The sequence below is a fragment of the Panthera onca genome, chromosome D1, assembly GCF_046562875.1.
Source record: "Panthera onca isolate mPanOnc1 chromosome D1, mPanOnc1 haplotype 2, whole genome shotgun sequence".
Lineage (NCBI taxonomy): Eukaryota > Metazoa > Chordata > Mammalia > Carnivora > Felidae > Panthera > Panthera onca.
In genome coordinates this window covers 38,472,911-38,491,918 of record NC_138348.1, presented here as the reverse complement: position 1 = coordinate 38,491,918, position 19,008 = coordinate 38,472,911, and the positions used below count along the sequence as shown (strand labels likewise).

Here is a 19,008-nt window from a genome sequence, read left to right as displayed (position 1 = left end):
AGGTTTTGTATTTGGGATTTTTCTTGTTTCTTGAGATAGGCCTGGATTGCAATGTATTTTCCTCTCAGGACTGCCTTCGCTGCATCCCAAAGCGTTTGGATTGTTGTATTTTCATTTTCGTTTGTTTCCATATATATTTTAATTTCTTCTCTAATTGCCTGGTTGACCCACTCATTCGTTAGTAGGGTGTTCTTTAACCTCCATGCTTTTGGAGGTTTTCCAGACTTTTTCCTGTGGTTGATTTCAAGCTTCATAGCATTGTGGTCTGAAAGTATGCATGGTATAATTTCAATTCTTGTAAACTTATGAAGGGCTGTTTTGTGACCCAGTATATGATCTATCTTGGAGAATGTTCCATGTGCACTCGAGAAGAAAGTATATTCTGTTGCTTTGGGATGCAGAGTTCTAAATATATCTGTCAAGTCCATCTGATCCAATGTATCATTCAGGGCCCTTGTTTCTTTATTGACTGTGTGTCTAGATGATCTATCCATTTCTGTAAGTGGGGTGTTAAAGTCCCCTGCAATGACCACATTCTTATCAATAAGGTTGCTTATGTTTATGAGTAATTGTTTTATATATCTGGGGGCTCGGGTATTTGGCGCATAGACATTTATAATAGTTAGCTCTTCCTGGTGGATAGACCCTGTGATTATTATATAATGCCCTTCTTCATCTCTTGTTACAGCCTTTAATTTAAAGTCTAGTTTGTCTGATATAAGTATGGCTACTCCAGCTTTCTTTTGGCTTCCAGGAGCATGATAAATAGTTCTCCATCCCCTCACTCTCAATCTAAAGGTGTCCTCAGATCTAAAATGAGTCTCTTGTAGACAGCAAATAGATGGGTCTTGTTTTTTTATCCATTCTGATACCCTATGTCTTTTAGTTGGCGCATTTAATCCATTTACATTCAGTGTTATTATAGAAAGATATGGGTTTAGAGTCATTATGATGTCTGTATGTTTTATGCTTGTAGTGATGTCTCTGGTACTTTGTCTCACAGGATCCCCCTTAGGATCTCTTGTAGGGCTGGTTTCGTGGTGACAAATTCCTTCAGTTTTTGTTTGTTTGGGAAGACCTTTATCTCTCCTTCTATTCTAAATGACAGACTTGCTGGATAAAGGATTCTCGGCTGCATATTTTTTCTGTTTAGCACACTGTAGATATCGTGCCAAGCCTTTCTGGCCTGCCAAGTTTCAAAGGAGAGATCAGTCACGAGTCTTATAGGTCTCCCTTTATATGTGAGGGCACGTTTATCCCTTGCTGCTTTCAGAATTTTCTCTTTATCCTTGTATTTTGCCAGTTTCACTATGATATGTCGTGCAGAAGATCGATTCAAGTTACGTCTGAAGGGAGTTCTCTGTGCCTCTTGGATTTCAATGCCTTTTTCCTTCCCCAGTTCAGGGAAGTTCTCAGCTATAATTTCTTCAAGTACCCCTTCAGCACCTTTCCCTCTCTCTTCCTCCTCTGGGATACCAATTATGCGTATATTATTTTTTTTTAGTGTATCACTTAGTTCTCTAATTTTCCCCTCATACTCCTGGATTTTTTTATCTCTCTTTCTTTCAGCTTCCTCTTTCTCCATAACTTTATCTTCTAGTTCACCTATTCTCTCCTCTGCCTCTTCAAGCCGAGCCATCGTGGATTCTATTTTGTTTTGCATTTCGTTTAAAGCGTTTTTCAACTCCTCGTGACTGTTCCTTAGTCCCTCGATCTTTGTGGCAAGAGATTCTCTGCTGTCCTGTATACTGTTTTCAAGCCCAGCGATTAATTTTATGACTATTATTCTAAATTCACTTTCTGTTATATTATTTAAATCCTTTTTGATCAGTTCATTAGCTGTTGTTATTTCCTGGAGATTCTTCTGAGGGGAATTCTTCCGTTTGGTCATTTTGGAGAGTCCCTGGCGTGGTGAGGACCTGCAGTGCACTTCCCCTGTGCTGTGGTGTATAACTGGAGTTAGTGGGCGGGGCCGCAGTCCGACCCGATGTCTGCCCCCAGCCCACTGCTGGGGCCACAGTCAGACTGGTGTGTGCCTTCTCTTCCCCTCTCCTAGGGGCGGGATTCACTGTGGGGTGGCGTGTCCCGTCTGGGCTACTTGCACACTGCCAGGCTTGTGTTGCTGGGGATCTGGAGTATTAGCTGGGGTGGGTAGGCAAGGTGCATGGGGGCTGGAGGGGCAGGCTTAGCTCGCTTCTCCTTAGGTGATCCACTTCAGGAGGAGCCCTGTGGCAGCGGGAGGGAGTCAGATCCGCTGCCGGAGGTTTGGCTCCGCAGAAGCACAGAGTTGGGTGTTTGCGCGGAGCGAGCAAGTTCCCTGGCAGGAACTGGTTCCCTTTGGGATTTTGGCTGGGGGATGGGCGGGGGAGATGGCGCTGGCGCCTTTGTTCCCCGCCAAGCTGAGCTCTGCCGTCCGGGGGCTCAGCAGCTCTCCCTCCCTTTGTCCTCCAGCCTTCCCGCTTTCCGAGCAGAGCTGTTCACTTATGACCTCCCAGGCGCTAAGTCGCGCTTGCTGTCGGAACACAGTCTGTCCGGCCCCTCCGCTTTTGCCAGCCAGACTCGGGGGCTCTGCTTGGCCGGCGAGCCGCCCCTCCGCCCCGGCTCCCTCCCGCCAGTCCGTGGAGCGCGCACCGCCTCGCCGCCCTTCCTACCCTCTTCTGTGGGCCTCTCGTCTGCGCTTGGCTCTGGAGACTCCGTTCTGCTAATCCTCTGGCGGTTTTCTGGGTTCTTTAGGCAGGTGTAGGTGGAATCTAAGTGATCGGCAGGACGCGTTGTGAGCCCCGCGTCCTCCTACGCCGCCATCTTCCGGAACCAATTATTAAATTAATTTAAATAAGGGATTGAAAACTTCAGTGTCAAAGTCTATATTCTTAGACTTTGTGTGCCCGACATCCTCTGGTGGTGTAACTACATGTACTAGGTTTTTAATAGGTCTGTAAATTTGATTGGACATCCACAGGGTGATACTATTTCTGGAGTATGCTGGAAATAACATTAGCACAGACTAGATGTGAGTTCTCATAAATTTTCTCTTCTCCCTGCATGGTAACCTGTGCACGCTTCTCACTGACCATTTGCATTGGTCTTATGGCCAAAAGAAAATTTTTGTTTTGAAAAATGGAAGGTGTTCAGTCATATGCCTATGTACGCTTTACTTTAATTACACATGGGTGACCAAAACAGCTGTACGTTGTAGAATTTAACCTTTCTCATTACTGGGTTTCTGTTAGGAAATTTAGAGTAAAAATTAACGAAGATAGAGGATATTTCAATTGATTGGTACACTTTTGTAACAGCACACTACAAACTATATTGAATTTTTTAGTGTTGTTCAATTAGTGTTATTTCTTTGGGGTTGCTGGCTGGGATTTCAACTCTTGTATTATAACCTTTGCGACTTAAACCTGTCTGAATTTTCTTCTTAAAATTTCTAACAAGTTATACTAGCAGATGTTAAAGGGAATAAGGCCTAACCTTTCAATACTCTTTATTTACAGAGTAGCGATTTAGATGACTCTAAATTTCCTGCTGATGACAGGAAGGTATCGCTGTCTGTGAAATCTTGATTTCTAACTTGGATTCTTGTGGTGTATTTTGTAAGGTGTTAGACCTATTTCCCTCATGTTTTGTGGGTTAAGGATGCTGTAGTTATTTGAAAATATATAACCATGTGATTACCCATCAGGTATCAACCCAGGGGTTGAATGCTGAACCCTGTGAACTTGGACTACCTGGAAAACTAGAGTTAAGAGCCCTGCTGAAGGCCCTTGAAGAGAGGTCCTAAGAGTAAATCCCTTTTAGACTCAGCACAACCCCATGCTTGCCAGCATTTCCTGTGACCAGTGAAATTCCTTTGAAATTCCTTGTTAGTCAGCCCTTCTTTGCCAAGTTATATCAGCTGAGCCTCCCTCTTCAGTTTTACTCTCTTTGTTCTAAAGAAACTATGGATTCTCACATGTGGGATTTTTTTTTTCCTTTTTTAACCTTAGAGGCAGGTTTCCCAACCCAGGAACCATTGACATTTTGTACTGGTTCATGCTTTCTTGTGTTGGGTTTTCCTGTTCATTGTAAGATACTTAGTAGCATGCCTGTCCTGTATCCACTAGATTCTAGTGACACCCCTACTCAAACCATGATAACCAAAGGTATTGGCAGACATCATCAAATGTTTCCAGTGGGGATGGGATGCAAAATTACCCCCTGTTGAGAAACACTGCCTTGGAGCCTCTATAGAAACATTTGCAGAGCATGGAAAAGGCAATTCCCTCAGAGCAGTACTTACCAGTCATGTGACTTGCATAAGATGCTGCCTTCTCTGACCCTTAGTCTTTTTACCTGGAAAGTGGGGATAATGATATCTATCTTTGAGACCTGTTGAGATTTCAACCACATCAGGGATAGAAACTTCCAGGTATATAGTAAGATCCCTATACATGGTAGTCATGCCATTCTTATGTGGTGAGTCTCAACTTACTTTTCTAACACCTGTGATTCCAACTTAAGAAAAGGCGTTTCTTTCTTTTTTTCTCACCCTGCAAACAGAGCATGATGAATGCGGCAGCGGGCAGCACAACTGTGACGAGAATGCCATCTGCACCAACACTGTCCAGGGACACAGCTGCACCTGCAAACCGGGCTATGTGGGAAATGGGACCATCTGCAGAGGTAGGCTTGCTGCCTTTGAGGTGAGCTGTGAACAGCTTCCCTGCCTGGGCTTCTGGTATTCATGTGGTAGACCCTTGTCACCATTCTGGTAGCTGAGCATGGCTAGGGTTCTGTTCCTGGTCTGTCATCTGGTGAGGGCACTGTGCATCAGAGAAGAAAAATGATTTAAGTCTACATTTTGGATTGAATGCAAAAGGTATGCATTTGGGTCTGGGGCATGGTTCTATACCTTCATGGCTCTGTTTAGCTTTGCCTCTTGGCCTGAGTTTGTGAGGGACACTCTGATTGCTGACGTGGGTTTTTATTCCCTGTGTGCTTTGCTCAGAGGGCAAGTGGGCACTGCCAGTGGCATACTCCAGGTATCTGCTTGCATAGGAAGCTGAAAGTTCTAGCCTCTGTCTGTGTGGTAGCAGTTCAGCAATTCAGATGTAGTACCTTGGTTTCCATCTGCATTTGGAATAAAATTAAAGTTTCTCCTTGTGGCTTATGAGAGCTTTCAGGATCCGGTCTCTGGCTCCTCTCAGCTGGCATCTCTCTTTTCTCTCCCCTCATTCCCTTTATGCCAACATATTATCCCTCACTGTTTCTCAGACATGCCAACCAGCTTCCAGTTTCGGGATTTGCACTTGCTTTCCCCTCAGCCTGGATGTGCTCATTTCCTTCAGGTCTTGACTCAAGTATCTCCTTATCGGAGTAACGTTCTTAGGCCGCCTCTAAAATAGCATCCTTAATATTTCTTAGCCTCACACCCTACTTTATTTATTTTGTTTTCATTAACACAACATAACAGAACATTATACATTTATGTGTTTGCTTCTGTATTGTCTGCCTCCCCATTGGGATGTAAGCTCTCTGAGAGCAACCGCTTGGTTTTGTCTCCCTGCTGTGTCTCCAGCGAGTAGATGGATGCCTGGCACATTGTAGGTGCTCATTAAATATGTGTTACCTTACTGAATTAACCAGAGGAAAGTGACAACATTACATTGCAAAGGAGGCAAAATGTACAAAAGACAGGAAATGATCCTTTGGGTTCTATATTATTATAATTATCCCCACTTTAGAGGTGACAAAACTGAGACACAGGAAGGCTGAGTAGCTTGAAGACAGAAGTAATATACAGTGAATAAGTCACCATAATCATGCCCTAAATTGGGCAGAATTTAAAAAAAAATGACTTTATTCTCTGTTGGTGAGGTTGATGTAAACAGATTTGTTTTTATTTGTGTACATGCCTGAGTGTAAATTAGTGAAACTTTTAATGGCAATTTGAGAAAAAACTATCAACATTTAAAGTGAATGTGAAGAGTAATAAAGGGATTCTCTTGATTCCATTCACTTTATCTCCTGAAATGTGTTCTGGGAAAGACACATGCCCATGAGGGGGGAATGTGCACATACAGAGGTGTTTTGCTGTGTTGTATATATTCATTGAAAGCCAGATACAGCCAGAAAAATCTGTCAGTAATGGAATGATTTATTTCACATTTCATTTTGTGGAAGAGAATATAAAGGTTTAAAAAACTTTAAGTGTATGTATGCACACACATGTGTATGTGTGTTCATGTACATACTCAGTAATCTCCAAGATGCGTTTTCGAGAAAAATCAAATAAAGCTATAGGATATTACCTGTAGCATCATCACGTATCTCATTTATTATTTATAACTACCTATATGCATACTTCTGTAAAGCATAAAGACTGGGACATGCAAACTGCTCATGTTATTGCCCGTGTGTGTGTGTGTGTGTGTGTGTGTGTGTGTGTGAGAGAGAGAGAGAGAGAGAGAGAGAATGTTCACTTATTATGAATTCAATGTTGTTTTTATCTTTTACAATGGGAATTTATACATATAATATTTGTGGGGTTTTTTTAAGTTCCATGAGGCAAATAAAAATACCAGTGCTCAGCTTTTAAAAGAAGGCTGAAGATACTTCAAAAGTAAAGTAAAAAGACATAAATATTAATATAATTCCATGGATTATCCAGCCCACTGCTGGTACTTTCATGCTAATGCTACAAATCTGAGGCGCACATAGGGATTTGATTTTAATGCATTTTTTCTTCAGAATTATGTTACCTCATAAAATAATATTAATTACCCTAGTTCAGTGAGTTTGTGTTTGCCCAACCCTCTCATGCCATTGGGATAAGTAGTGGCTTCACCTTTGTGGAATTTGAAAGTCTGATTGTAAAAAAATTATGAGTTCAAATAATGTTTCTGGTGTCCACAGGCTCTGAAAATACATCTTCCCTTGAAAGTCACAAATCAAGGACAATAATTTTCTTCAAGTGGTTTTCGTGGTCAGTTAAGTGGACATCAATAAGATGGGGAGAATCTCGTGTTTATAAATGTTGCCTGGGGAGGCAGTGCAATGTAGTTCAAGAACTGGATTGCAAATTTAGGGAACTAGGGGTTAGACAGGATTTCACTGCTGCCGAATTGTAACTTCTGTATTTTTACATACTAAAATTGGGTGAATATCCCCATCCGTGTTTTTCCAACAATGTTATTGCAAAGAGTTATGAAAGGAATATATATGTGTGTGTGTGTGTGTGTGTGTGTATGTGCATATATATGTGTGTATATATATATATGTATGTATATGAAAGGAATATATATGTGTGTGTGTATATATGTATACATATGTATATATACATATGTATGTATATATACATACACACACACGCACACACACACACACATATATATATATATATATATATATATATATATATATATATATATATATAACCAATGTGTTTTAGACTATCACAGGCTCTAAAATGTAAAACACTATTAGTAGTAGTAAAACAGTAGCAGTACAATGAGGGAAGAGGTGGAGGCAGTTAATGAGTTGGCTTGAACCTCAGCCTTCTCCCTGAGTTGCCCAAATTTGTGTCTTCGTTTGAGGACATACACTTTGTAGTTGACTTTTCCACCTGTAACCGAAACATTTACAGAAGGAGTTGGACAAGGATAACTAGATCACTTGAACTGTTTTTTTAACGTGTAAAAGCTTTTCTGGATGTGGTATTGTTCATGGAATTGACTACATCTGCATAGAAATAAAAGCCATTAACACTACTAGTAACAAAATATGAGACAGCAATTTCTCAAACAATACCAGTTGGTGTGAATTCTTTCACATCGGCTTTCCTGGTGGTCAGTGCCCATGGAAGGTGTTTTTTGGAATTTTTTTCACACGGGTGGTAAATACCTGTTCAGCTTCAACATTCACAAAGTAGGTGCAAGATGCCTTGCTGGGTGTGTTCATATATGTTATCTCCTTAGTTCCCACCATATCCCTGGGAGCTTGATAGCATCGTTACAGCTCACAGGTAAATCTTGAATAAGACATAGCTGAATTCAATTTACCTGGATTAGTGCTACTGACTACTTTTAGTTTCTTCCCTCCAGGCCCCTTCCTGTACCTTCTCCATTTTTTTTTTCTCTTTCTCCCTCTTCCTCTTTCTCCCTAACTATTCATTATTTAAGCCTCTCTCTTTTTTTTTCTTTTATCTTATATTCTAAGTAGAGACTGTAAAAAAATCAGAAAGGGAAGAGAAACAGTACAATGACAATCTGTAATTTTTAACTTTGCCTATATTTTTGATAAACAGACTAAAATACTTTGAAACTGTGCAAGATTTGTTGCTAAAAATTTGGGGTTAAATGGACAGAACACGTGCAAATTGCTTCAGGTCCGATTTGCACAACCTGACATACAGGTTGGGGTGGTCTGTGGAGTGTTTATCTGCCTTCACAGTCCTGCATTAACCTGGAACTGAAGGTGAGTTTGGGGCAGCTTCCACTTAGTAGGTAATAGGCAGGGCCTTCTCCCTTGTCTGTCCCTAAGGGCTGGGTAAGATATGATGATCCTTGAGAACACTATCATCTTCATGATTAATAGTATTGACATTTATTAGTCAATTTATTAGACTGTAAAGATACAGTGGGAATAAATTCTGTGTCTGGAGCATAGTTCTGGGCACCATAAGAGCAAAAGGCAAATAAGAGAAGGTCACTGGAAACTTCACCATTTAGTATGAGAAAAAGATTTGAACAGTTGCTTCCCACCCAATGTAACTATTTACAAAATGGTATTATCTCGTGTGCTTATAAGCAGGCTTATAAGGAATTATTCAAGGGGTGCCTGGGTGGCTCACTTAAGCGTCCAACTCTTTAATTTCAGCTCAAGTCATGATCTCATGATTCTTGAGTTCTATCTATGCTAAGTGTGCCAAGCCTCCTTGAGATTCTCTCTTCCCCTCTCTACACTCCTTTCCCACTTGGGTGAGCTCTCACTCTCTCAAAATAAATAAAGAAAAAAATTATTCAAAATTTAGAGCCACATGAAAGGTATTATTATGTGTCAGTTAGGACTCCTTTGGTTGCGAGTAAGAGAAATCTACTGGCAAGACTGGCTATGTGACTGTCAGAGCCCAGAGTAAAATAAAAGACTGGGGGGGAAAAGTAGAAGAAAAATTTTTTTTCTGTTTAAAAGTACTAAAATATAAAGCTTTTGCCTTTCTTTTGTGGTTTCTTTCTCACCCTATTGTGATGGTTTTTTTTTATTTGCTATTTAATGGCACTTCCTTGGCCCTGAAGATCCTCTTGGGGTGAGTGCAGACACTCAGAGGAGCTTCAAGCCTATCCCCTAACTTGGCACATGCACTTGGCCCACTGAATGTAGGGCTCCTCTCTGCCTTGACCAGTGGGGCAGGGAGGTTGAGCCAGGTGGCTCCCCTTCCCTTGAGCCTTGTACCCCAATCCACAACAGATGGTCAACCTAAGGGACTGCAATCTCCCCACCAGTTCCCCACATCACCTGTGGAATGCACCTAAGTGCTGACAGGGAGGATGACACAGTTATACTTTCAACTGGAAAACTCCGAGCCTGCATTCCTAACCCCTACCCTGTGCAAAGACCCTGTTGGGGGCAGGGGGCAATTGCTGCTTAGTGGAGAAGAGAGAGGCTCTGAGAAACCAGAGCCCAGGGGTCAGAAGAATGGAGAGCTGAGAACCCATCCTGGAGAGGGGGGTAGACTATGGGAGTGAGACCACGCATGAGCTAAGGCTCCAAAGCCCCAGTGCATGCTCTGTTGTCTGCTTAGACCTAATTTACAGAACAAATTCAAATATGAAATTAGTAAAAATGTTAATGTGGTGACCACAGAACATGAATCCCCAAATGAAGGGTCCTTCTGAGTCAGGGGCCCCATGCAACTGCCTTGGCTGCATGCTGGTGAAGTTGGAAGCATCAACTAGCCTTCACTATCCAGGTGTGTCATATGACCTGAGGGCGGAAAGGTGGCTGGGATTTAGGAACAGATTTCTCTAAGAGCTGGAATGCTGATTGTATGCTGTCTCCTTGATGCTTCTTTGTGGATTGGCTTCATATTTCTCTCTTTTTACAGGCAGGCTTTATGTTTGTCCATGTGGTTGAGGATCAGATCCTCTGTTTTGTAGACTCAAAACTTGGCCTTGTCAGAGTACCAGAGATGATCAATCTCTTGGGACTGATATACTAATTTTTTTATTAAAAAAATTTTTTTTTAATGTTTGTTTATTTTTGAGAGAGACAGAGACAGAATGTGAATGGGTTAGGGGCAGAGAGACAGGGAGACACAGAATCCGAAGCAGGCTCCAGGCTCCAGGCTCCAAGCTGCCAGCCCAGAGCCTGATGCGGGGCTCGAACTCACAAGCGATGACATCATGACCTGAGCTGAAGTCAGACGTTTAACCGACTGAGTCACCCAGGCGCCCCACTGATACACTAATTTTTTATGATAAGCTGTTGTGGTTTGAGGAAAGCCTAAAAATGATAGCTCTCCCCACCCCACCACCTGCATTCAAAACCAGTTGAGAGACAAATAAATTGAGCAGCAGGAACTAAAATGTCGATATGAGCACTGATAAAAATTATACCAGAGAGCACGGCTTATGTATTCGACACTGGTATTTGTAATATTGAACCCCCGAATTAGACAGACTTCTGCATCTATTCACGGTGGGCCAAGGCGACACCTAGGGATTCCTGTGTTTATCTCCACATAGGACTTTTTCACATTGTAGGGCAATAAAAGTCCAGAAGGGTTGTTTCCTGTGTTCCTCCTAATCCCTAGTGAGTAAGTAAGGGAACAGCTGGGCTCCCTGAACAGCAATCAGGGAAGAATGAGAGGGCATGGCAAGTGGCCTAGGGCAAACATTTCTTAGAGAAATCAGATACATGGAAAAGAAGCACCCCCTTCCCCAAGTCCACGTACAACTTCTATTAAGAAGTGCCACAATGTTTGTGTCTGTAGTTTCACTGTCTTTCTTAGATGAGAGATACACAGGGAGCCTTTTTTTTTTTAAATAAATTCTGAATTATTTAAGTGAAAAATCAGAGCTAAGGAGTTAGTCTGGGATTTTATTGGCTCGTCACCTCAGTATCTGTTCCCTGGCTGCAACTCTCTCCATGGTGGGTATAGTGATCTAGGGTCTGTTCTAAACGTAGTATGATGCACTTGATCAAAATCTTCCAGTATTTCAGGAGACAATGGGTGATATTACACTCCTAGTGTCCCCTCAATGTTCTTTTGTTGTCTGGAGCAATATAGTAACTAATCTTCCCCTTGTCCAGTGTTTATTTTCAAACCATGTGAGTGCGCTCTGTAATGATTTTATAATTTATGGAAATGTACCTTCACTTTTTTCCTACCTTTCAAGTCCAGGAAGCCCTTCCTGATCTCAGGCTGAGTGAGTGCTCTTTCTCTGTGCTCCAAAGACACTCTCCAAACACTGCTCCAGTCCCCATAATCCTATGTTGCAGTTGATGGTTTTACTCGCCTGCTTCCTGTAGGCCAAGGCTACATATCTTGGTTTAACCAACATTTAGCATAGAGCTGAGCATGTTATAGTACTCATAAATTTCCTGATGAGTGAACACATTAAGATTCCTTTCTAATAGAGCATACACTTGTGTATCTAGAAGATTCTGCAACAAAGCAAAAATCTGCATGGGACACAGATGGTTAGGCCACTGGAGCCTTGCCCCCAGCCTGAGAACACCACCTCTCCTAAAGGTAGATATGCAAATGGATTTTGATGTGGAATTGGCTTTGCTAATTGAATAACTGACTTTCAGAGAAGATCATTACAATAAAATTAACTTCACTGTAAAAGTTCTTGGAACATAGCTACATGTTTATTCTGAGGCACCTCAGAATCCTATAGTTCTCTGAAGTCATTTATGAGTGTGTTTGCATTGAGGTACATTTGCAGAAGTGCTGTTTCCTAGAAATTCTACTTCATGGGAGGCTGGATAAATTGTACAAGAAAAACCAAGAAAGTCAGTAACAGAAGGCTAGAGAAGGTTTAATATAGACAGAAAGAGTAATGTGACAGTACATGCTAAAGATGTAGATGAAATTCTGAATTAAGTAATATAGGTACCTTACATGCACAGAGTTGTTTTCAGAAACTCAGAGGCACTATGGGAGGAAGGATGAGGGAGAGGCAGAATAGAAAAGTAAGTTATTTTACTATGATATCACTGAAGATAATAAAGTTGATAAACTGCTGGGCTATGAATCAGAGAAGATGATATTTAGGGATTTTGAAGTACATGCAAGGGGAATAGGAAAGTCTTTGGCAAGAGTACTCACAGCGCTCCAGAGGTGGTTTTCAAAGTGGCTAATGTAATGAGGAAGGATTCAGGAAGGTCTCAATCTAAAATTCTGCCTTTAGGTGTACAAAGTGTTGGACATGATGGCACGAGGCAAGATTGACATTATAGGCTGGTTTGACCCATTTAGAGCCAGAACCGTTTGTAAAAACACATTTGTATTGATAAATAGATAAAGGTGGTGAATATATGTCTAAGAGTGCACCTCTGGTTATAGAGCAATTTCATAACATTTCAAGGAGGGATTTGAAACTCTACCCTACAATTGGTTCATTTATAAAATCAGGAAGCAGGTAGATAGAGGAAGCTCAGGATCAGACTCTGTCAATAGGAAGAATCTTTGCAATGAATGTGGACCATACTTCTAGCAGCGAGAACCATTTAAAATTTTCCAACTAAAGAAGATGATGTGAGAGGGTGTCCCTTTGGTAGTGTTTAGGACTTTTATTTCAGGATCATATTGAAATAATTGGGCCAGATCAGATTACTATAAGAAATGTACACATGGGTGTACAAGTAAATGTAAATGGGCACATGGGTGGCTCAGTCAGTTAAGCGTTTGGCTCTTGATTTCAGCTCAGGTCATGATCTCATAGTTGGTGAGTTTGAGCCCCATGTTGGGCTCTGTGCTGACAGTGGGGAGCCTGCTTGGGATTCATATTCTCTCTCTCTCTCTCTCTCTCTTTCTGCCTCTCCCCCGCTCTGTCTCTCAAAATAAATAAATAAACTTAAAAATATGGGCCTTTCAAATTTTTTTAGGACTATTTGATGATTTAACCATAAAGCATAAACAAAGATAAGATTGATGTGGGTGTGGATGACAGAATCTCTTTCAGTTCAACCAGTTACCAAAAAGTGTTCTTAACACAGGGATATAAATTGTAACATACAGTGGTAAGAAATAGTTTATTAAGAACACTCCAAACCATAATGCCATGCTTAAATATTCATAAACCTGAGGAATGGGCTACAGAATGATGACACGATTTTCTTCTAAAGAAGTTATTTCCTATTGATTAAAGTCTACACTCTTCAGCAAGGCACTTAAGACCTTGTATCAGCTTTGCCATATCTGGATATCTCAAGCCTCATCTCTTACGGTAGCTCTCCTCATTACCTTACCAGTCACACTTGGCAGTTCACTAACCATTCTCTTAACAGGCCAGGCCAGGCAGTCTCATGCCTCCTTCCCTCTCCTTGGGATCCTTTATTATACTGGAGACACTTTTCCATCCTCTTTTTCTTCCGGTTGAAATCCTGTTTATCCTTCTTAGTCCCACTCAAATCCCATTTTTCCTTGATCTTCTCAGTCAGAAAAAAATGGCTTCCTCTCTCATTTCTACTTGTAATATTTAATGTGTTATGCATTATTAAATTGAGCTGTTTACATATCAGCATTTCCCACTGACATAAGACGTAGTGCTTCCTGGGTGCTAGGTAAATATATATTGATGCGAAATAGGAATTGGCTAGTTCATCTCACACAAATCCACTCTTCTCTTGTAGCTTCGTGTATTACTGTGAGTCTAAACCACCATTTAGATAATCAAAGAAAAATTGAAATTGTAAATGCTTGTGTAATATCTATTTTAATACTTCAGAAAACCATCAATGGATCTATTATTTAAGTTCAGATACATTATCTATTTTACATAGAAAATTCATTTATTCTCTCTTATGTTTCATTCCTATTGATACTGAATACCCCAACAATACCCCATGTCCTGTGGATACCGAACATAATTATACCAGGAATGATTAAATCCTTTAGCTTAATTTAAGAGTCTATAGGCAGCCTAAGTGAGGTATCTTTCTTGCATCTGTTTGTATTTTTTTTTTTTTTTGCATCTGTTTCAAAATCTTAAATGGCTCCATTTTAGACTCATCCACTACTTATTCAGTAATCTCAACCAGAGCTAGATTTAGAGCTGGAAAGCACTTATCAAGTGCCAAGTCAAGGCAACATGGGGAACATGACAAGTTACTAGACACAGAACTCTGCCTTTCATGTTCCAAGAGACTTTCATAGTATCTTGGCATGTACTGTTGAGTAGGATATTGTCTTTTCATATTGTTTCTTGGCTCCTGTGTGACCAACGGGAAACATTCATGAGGCTCAGATCAGTATTTCACTTTGTGGCCCCAAACAGCATGAAATCAATTATTCTGTTGGTCATTTAACTTTGAACCATTGATAAACTTAGGATCGCATTGTTTTATAAAAATGGAATATTACTGTACCACTGCCTCTTGGAGGTTTAGAGTGTCACCATTTTTTGTCTCCATTCCTACAGGTTCAAGTCAGTACAAAACAGACATGGGACAATGTAGGAATCATACTGTTGACCTTATCTTGCGCTCTCTGGGACAATCAGGTCCCATTTCAGGGCTTGCCTCTCATACTGTTTTAATTTTAAGGGCAGAAGCTGATGAGAGGATGCAGATACCTGGTCAAATCTCTGCTTTACTGATTGCATAGAGATGGGAAGTTCTGGGGCTCTCTCTATGCCTGATGCAGAAGGTCTGAGAGAAGAGATGGTTTGTGTCATGCTGGAGCCATGGTCTTTGTGGCACACATGAATCAGTTTGTCACTTGGTAAGGGAACACTTCTCATAAAGGAAAGAGCTGTTACTTGGATATAGAAACAAAAAACTTTTTTTTTAATGTGAAATTTATTGACAAATTGGTTTCCATACAACACCCATTGCTCATCCCAACAGGTGCCCTCCTCATGCCCATAGAAACAAAGAAACTTAATACAATCATTCCGTTATCATTCCCTCCTGCTAAGATAGCCTGCTAAGACTCTCCACCCCCCAGAAATGCTCACCCCTTTTAAATGCACCATTAGTAATAATAAAAGGACATTGGTAGTAATGTTCACAAGAGTATTTGAGTTACAACTGCAGTGTTAAGCAGTATTAAAATAACTTCAAACCTTTTTGGCAAACTCACTATCCTAAAAATGCTTACCCACAAGCGCTGGTACTAAATTTAGAAGTGGGTGTATTTGTTATAGTCCTAAGAGAAAAAAAAGAGTGTCTATGCCTGGAGGGGATTCTTATGCTTAAAGTTTCAATATATTTCCTTTGGAAAAAAAAAATGTGACTGGAACTAGAAAATGAAACTGATTGTCTCTTCTAAGTTATCAAGAGATGTTCTGCTCATCAGCCCGATGGAGAACTGCAAGCGGACACAGAACCTGTTTTGCAATCTTGAAGCTAACACAGAGCATTAACAAGCCCCGGGCAAGGGAAGGGGACTCGGGTGGCATAGATACAATGTATTGGTTGTGTAGTTTGGCTTAATAAGGCAGACTTGATATAGTCTTGTCCTGACCTTTAATATTCTTTTGCTAGAAGTGCATATTTACTGGGCAAAAAGGGTCTCTGGGATGCACTAAAGCACTTTCACTTACCAAAGTCTGTGTTTACCTTTTAAAGTTTGCAGACAATAGCTATATCCCTGGGGGCTTAAAACTTTAAACCAGCTTGCATCACAGAGGGAGTGGGAATCTGATGCTTAGACAAGTGCTGATTCTTTTGAGTGCATTTTGAGGATTGTACTTTGGTGAGTTACATAGATGTTTGTTATCCATAATTGTCACATCTGAAATGACTCATGAGATTAGCAGAGCCCTATAAATATATTTCAGTCCATTTTATTTTAAAACAGTCTACTGAACATTGACTTTCTGTTCAGAAATCAAGATAACACGGTCTTTTTTTCCTAAGTAACAATTCTCAATGGACCAGGACATGTTTCCTGATGTTTCTTTAGGCGACATTATTGCAGATATCATAGTCAATCTTTAGGCCATCTTCTGGAGTAAGATGTGTTTGGGGGAGCAATTATTTGCAAAATAATCCACAACTAGTATTATAGAATGGTGACAGTTATACTTGACAAGCCCATAGAAACTCAGAATATGCACAAGGAGTATTTATCTTATGTAGGACCACAAAACTATGGTGTACGGCTGAGCACCATATTTTAAGGCAAGTTTAGCTTCAAGAGATCTGGTCTCTTTTAATGATGGTTGTGCTATGAGAGAGCTAAGCAGCAGTCAGGAGCCTAGGCCAGGTACTGCTACTGGGTCTACCCAGCCCACATACTACTTTAATATTACCTTAGAGACTGCTCTTGACTCCGATTTGTATTAAAGACACAAAGGACAAATGGAAAAACACTTACATATAATCTGCAAATGTTAACAGAATTTGGGGGTAGTGCTAATATCAATCCTTCCTCAACAGGATCTTGGTGGAATGCTTAACTACTGCTGACCAGTAGAATGTGCTGTGGTTCACGCTTGCCTGTTTTGCATTTCTGCCTCATTCTATCCCAACACAATGATGTATTTCTTCATTTCAGCCTTATGCTTGCTAGAATAAAGTCAGGTGTTTTCATGGCAGAGTGCCCTTGCTCTGTTGATAATTGCTTAAAGCTTACTCCTTAAAATACAGTTATTTTACAACTCAACCACACTGAATTCATGTCTGTTTCTATTGCATTTGCTTCCTCTTTTCATTTATACCTAGATGTTTATTTGCCAGGGCGTCTGTTTTACACAGTGTCCTGTGAGAACTGAACCCATCAAGTGACCTCTTGCTGCTCATTTCCCCATTTGTTATTAGGTATAATGACACTCCCAATTTCTTCTCTCAGCTTTTAAATGGGAAAACTATAACACAAAAGGGCGAACACACATAAAATTACTTGTATAAGGCAAGGAAATAGTGGTAGCTGCTATAACAGACAGCTCCAAAATTTCAGTAGGTCCAAAACAATAAATTCTGATTACTCCTATCATTGCGCACAGAGTGGATGGCGAGTCGGGATGTTGCTCTGCAGAGTCGGACAGGAACCTGCTCACTTTCCATCTTACAGCTGTGACCTCTTCCTGCTTCTCAGAATCCTTCCCACTCCATCATCAGATGAGGAAAAAGTGGTCATACAGGGGAGGTTTTTATGGGCCAGACCTGAAAGTTGCACATAACACTTTGGCTCACATGGCATTGGGCAGAACTCAGTCTGTGGCCATATTGAATGAAGCAGAACACCGGGAAGGGGGAGGACACAGCTGTCGGTGAGCACTAGCAGTCTCTGCCATATCGTTGTTGTAAATAAAATTATGAGTGCCACTCCTAGGAGTGGCTGCATTACTATTTGTAGAAAATAAACCTCTGTGCAATTTTGAAATGGATTCTGGCTGATGCACTGTGCAGATCTTTTGTAGGCCTCCAGGTAAGAAAGACTGGGAGTATCCAGGGCTTAAAAATGTTGCCAGTTGAGTGAATGCATTCTTTCCAAACATGTCATCACTACTTATATCTGGATTCAGTCAAATTAGACAGTTCACTTTGTGTCTCAGCTTCCGATCCTGCTAGTTTGAAGAACAATTGAGAAACTGCTTCATGGGTCACTTGAAAGCAGTCGAAAAAAATTCAAAGTCATTAAATGTCTCTTGAGTAGAACTGCCAGGGACACAGTAAAGTAACTCCTCCTGAGCCCTGGACCCTTCATAATTCTATTACTCGAATAAGTGATTCCAACATGTTACTATGACAGTTTTCTTCTTGTCAGTGATCATTTCTTCCAAAATTGATAAATTTTCCATTTTTAAACTTAAAACCTAGAAATTGTGTGTCCGTTCTCTTGCACTGCATTTTTGTGTCACTTTACTCATTTGTGGATAATGCTACTTTAATGTGGCATATCCTGAAAGATACTGGACAGGGATAAGGCAAAAATTCAAGTATTTATTCAGATCTAAATTAACTATACTTTCAAGTTTGTGTTAGGAGTACTGAACTAATATATTTTCTTGTATGTAGAATGTTAGTTTCATAAGATGGTTATTTAGCTTGTATAAGTGACTATATAGATGACAGAGGAATTCTAGATATCCCTCTAAAGTATAACCTATTTTTGGAGCTGTGCCCAGATGAGATTGGAAAATGGTTTGGTTTCAGCCTCCCTAGACTGTGTAAAGCTGATTTGTGAAATTCTACACAGATAAGGAAATTGAATGTTGGTATATTCACTTAAAGTATCTCTTTGAAGACTTTATTAAGGAGAAGAAAAGCAAAGTGTAATACATTTCTCAGAAGAAGATTTGCTTTATGCTTAACAACAGAGTAAAACATGCCTATTCACAGGTGTATGTTCTAAAATTAGTAGACATTATGGCTCTAGAATAGCGCTGTCCAGTTGAAATATAATGTAAAATATGCATGTTATTTTAAATTTCTAAGAGTTGCCTTAACAAAGGTAAGATAAAATAGGTCTGACACATCTCAGATCAGAGATTTCAAGTGCCCAGCAGTCACCTCTGGCTAGTGGCTACATCAACAACTATAAAACCTTCAGGGTAGGTTTCAATTAGTAAAAAATTATTATGGCACACTCGAATCTGCACCCTTGAGCACACACAGGAAATCTCTGGAGAGGTAACATGCTGCCCTTAAAGTAGGAAATCTCACTTTCCATGATTTTGTTATACTAAAAGGCAGTTCTGATTTTCAGTTGAATGCAAAATGATAGCATTAAGCAGACAGATGGCTGGAATCTGTATACCAGGGGTTGAGAATATCTAATTCCTTCTACAGTATAACATTTCCTGTCTCAGGATGGAATTTCACCATAAAGTCAGATATTGAATAGAAATG

At 40.5% G+C, this 19,008-nt stretch overlaps 1 protein-coding gene across 2 annotated transcripts in view; it reads left to right on the top strand.

Annotated features, from left to right (window-relative positions):
* NELL1 (neural EGFL like 1) overlaps positions 1 to 19,008 on the top strand; it is an 875,786-nt gene that overhangs the window by 525,381 nt on the left and 331,397 nt on the right. For both annotated transcript variants that reach the window (XM_060606214.3, XM_060606213.3), the window contains exon 14: positions 4,543 to 4,665. In XM_060606214.3, coding sequence (XP_060462197.2) covers positions 4,543 to 4,665 — 123 coding nt within the window. The remainder of the gene's footprint in view (positions 1 to 4,542; positions 4,666 to 19,008) is intronic.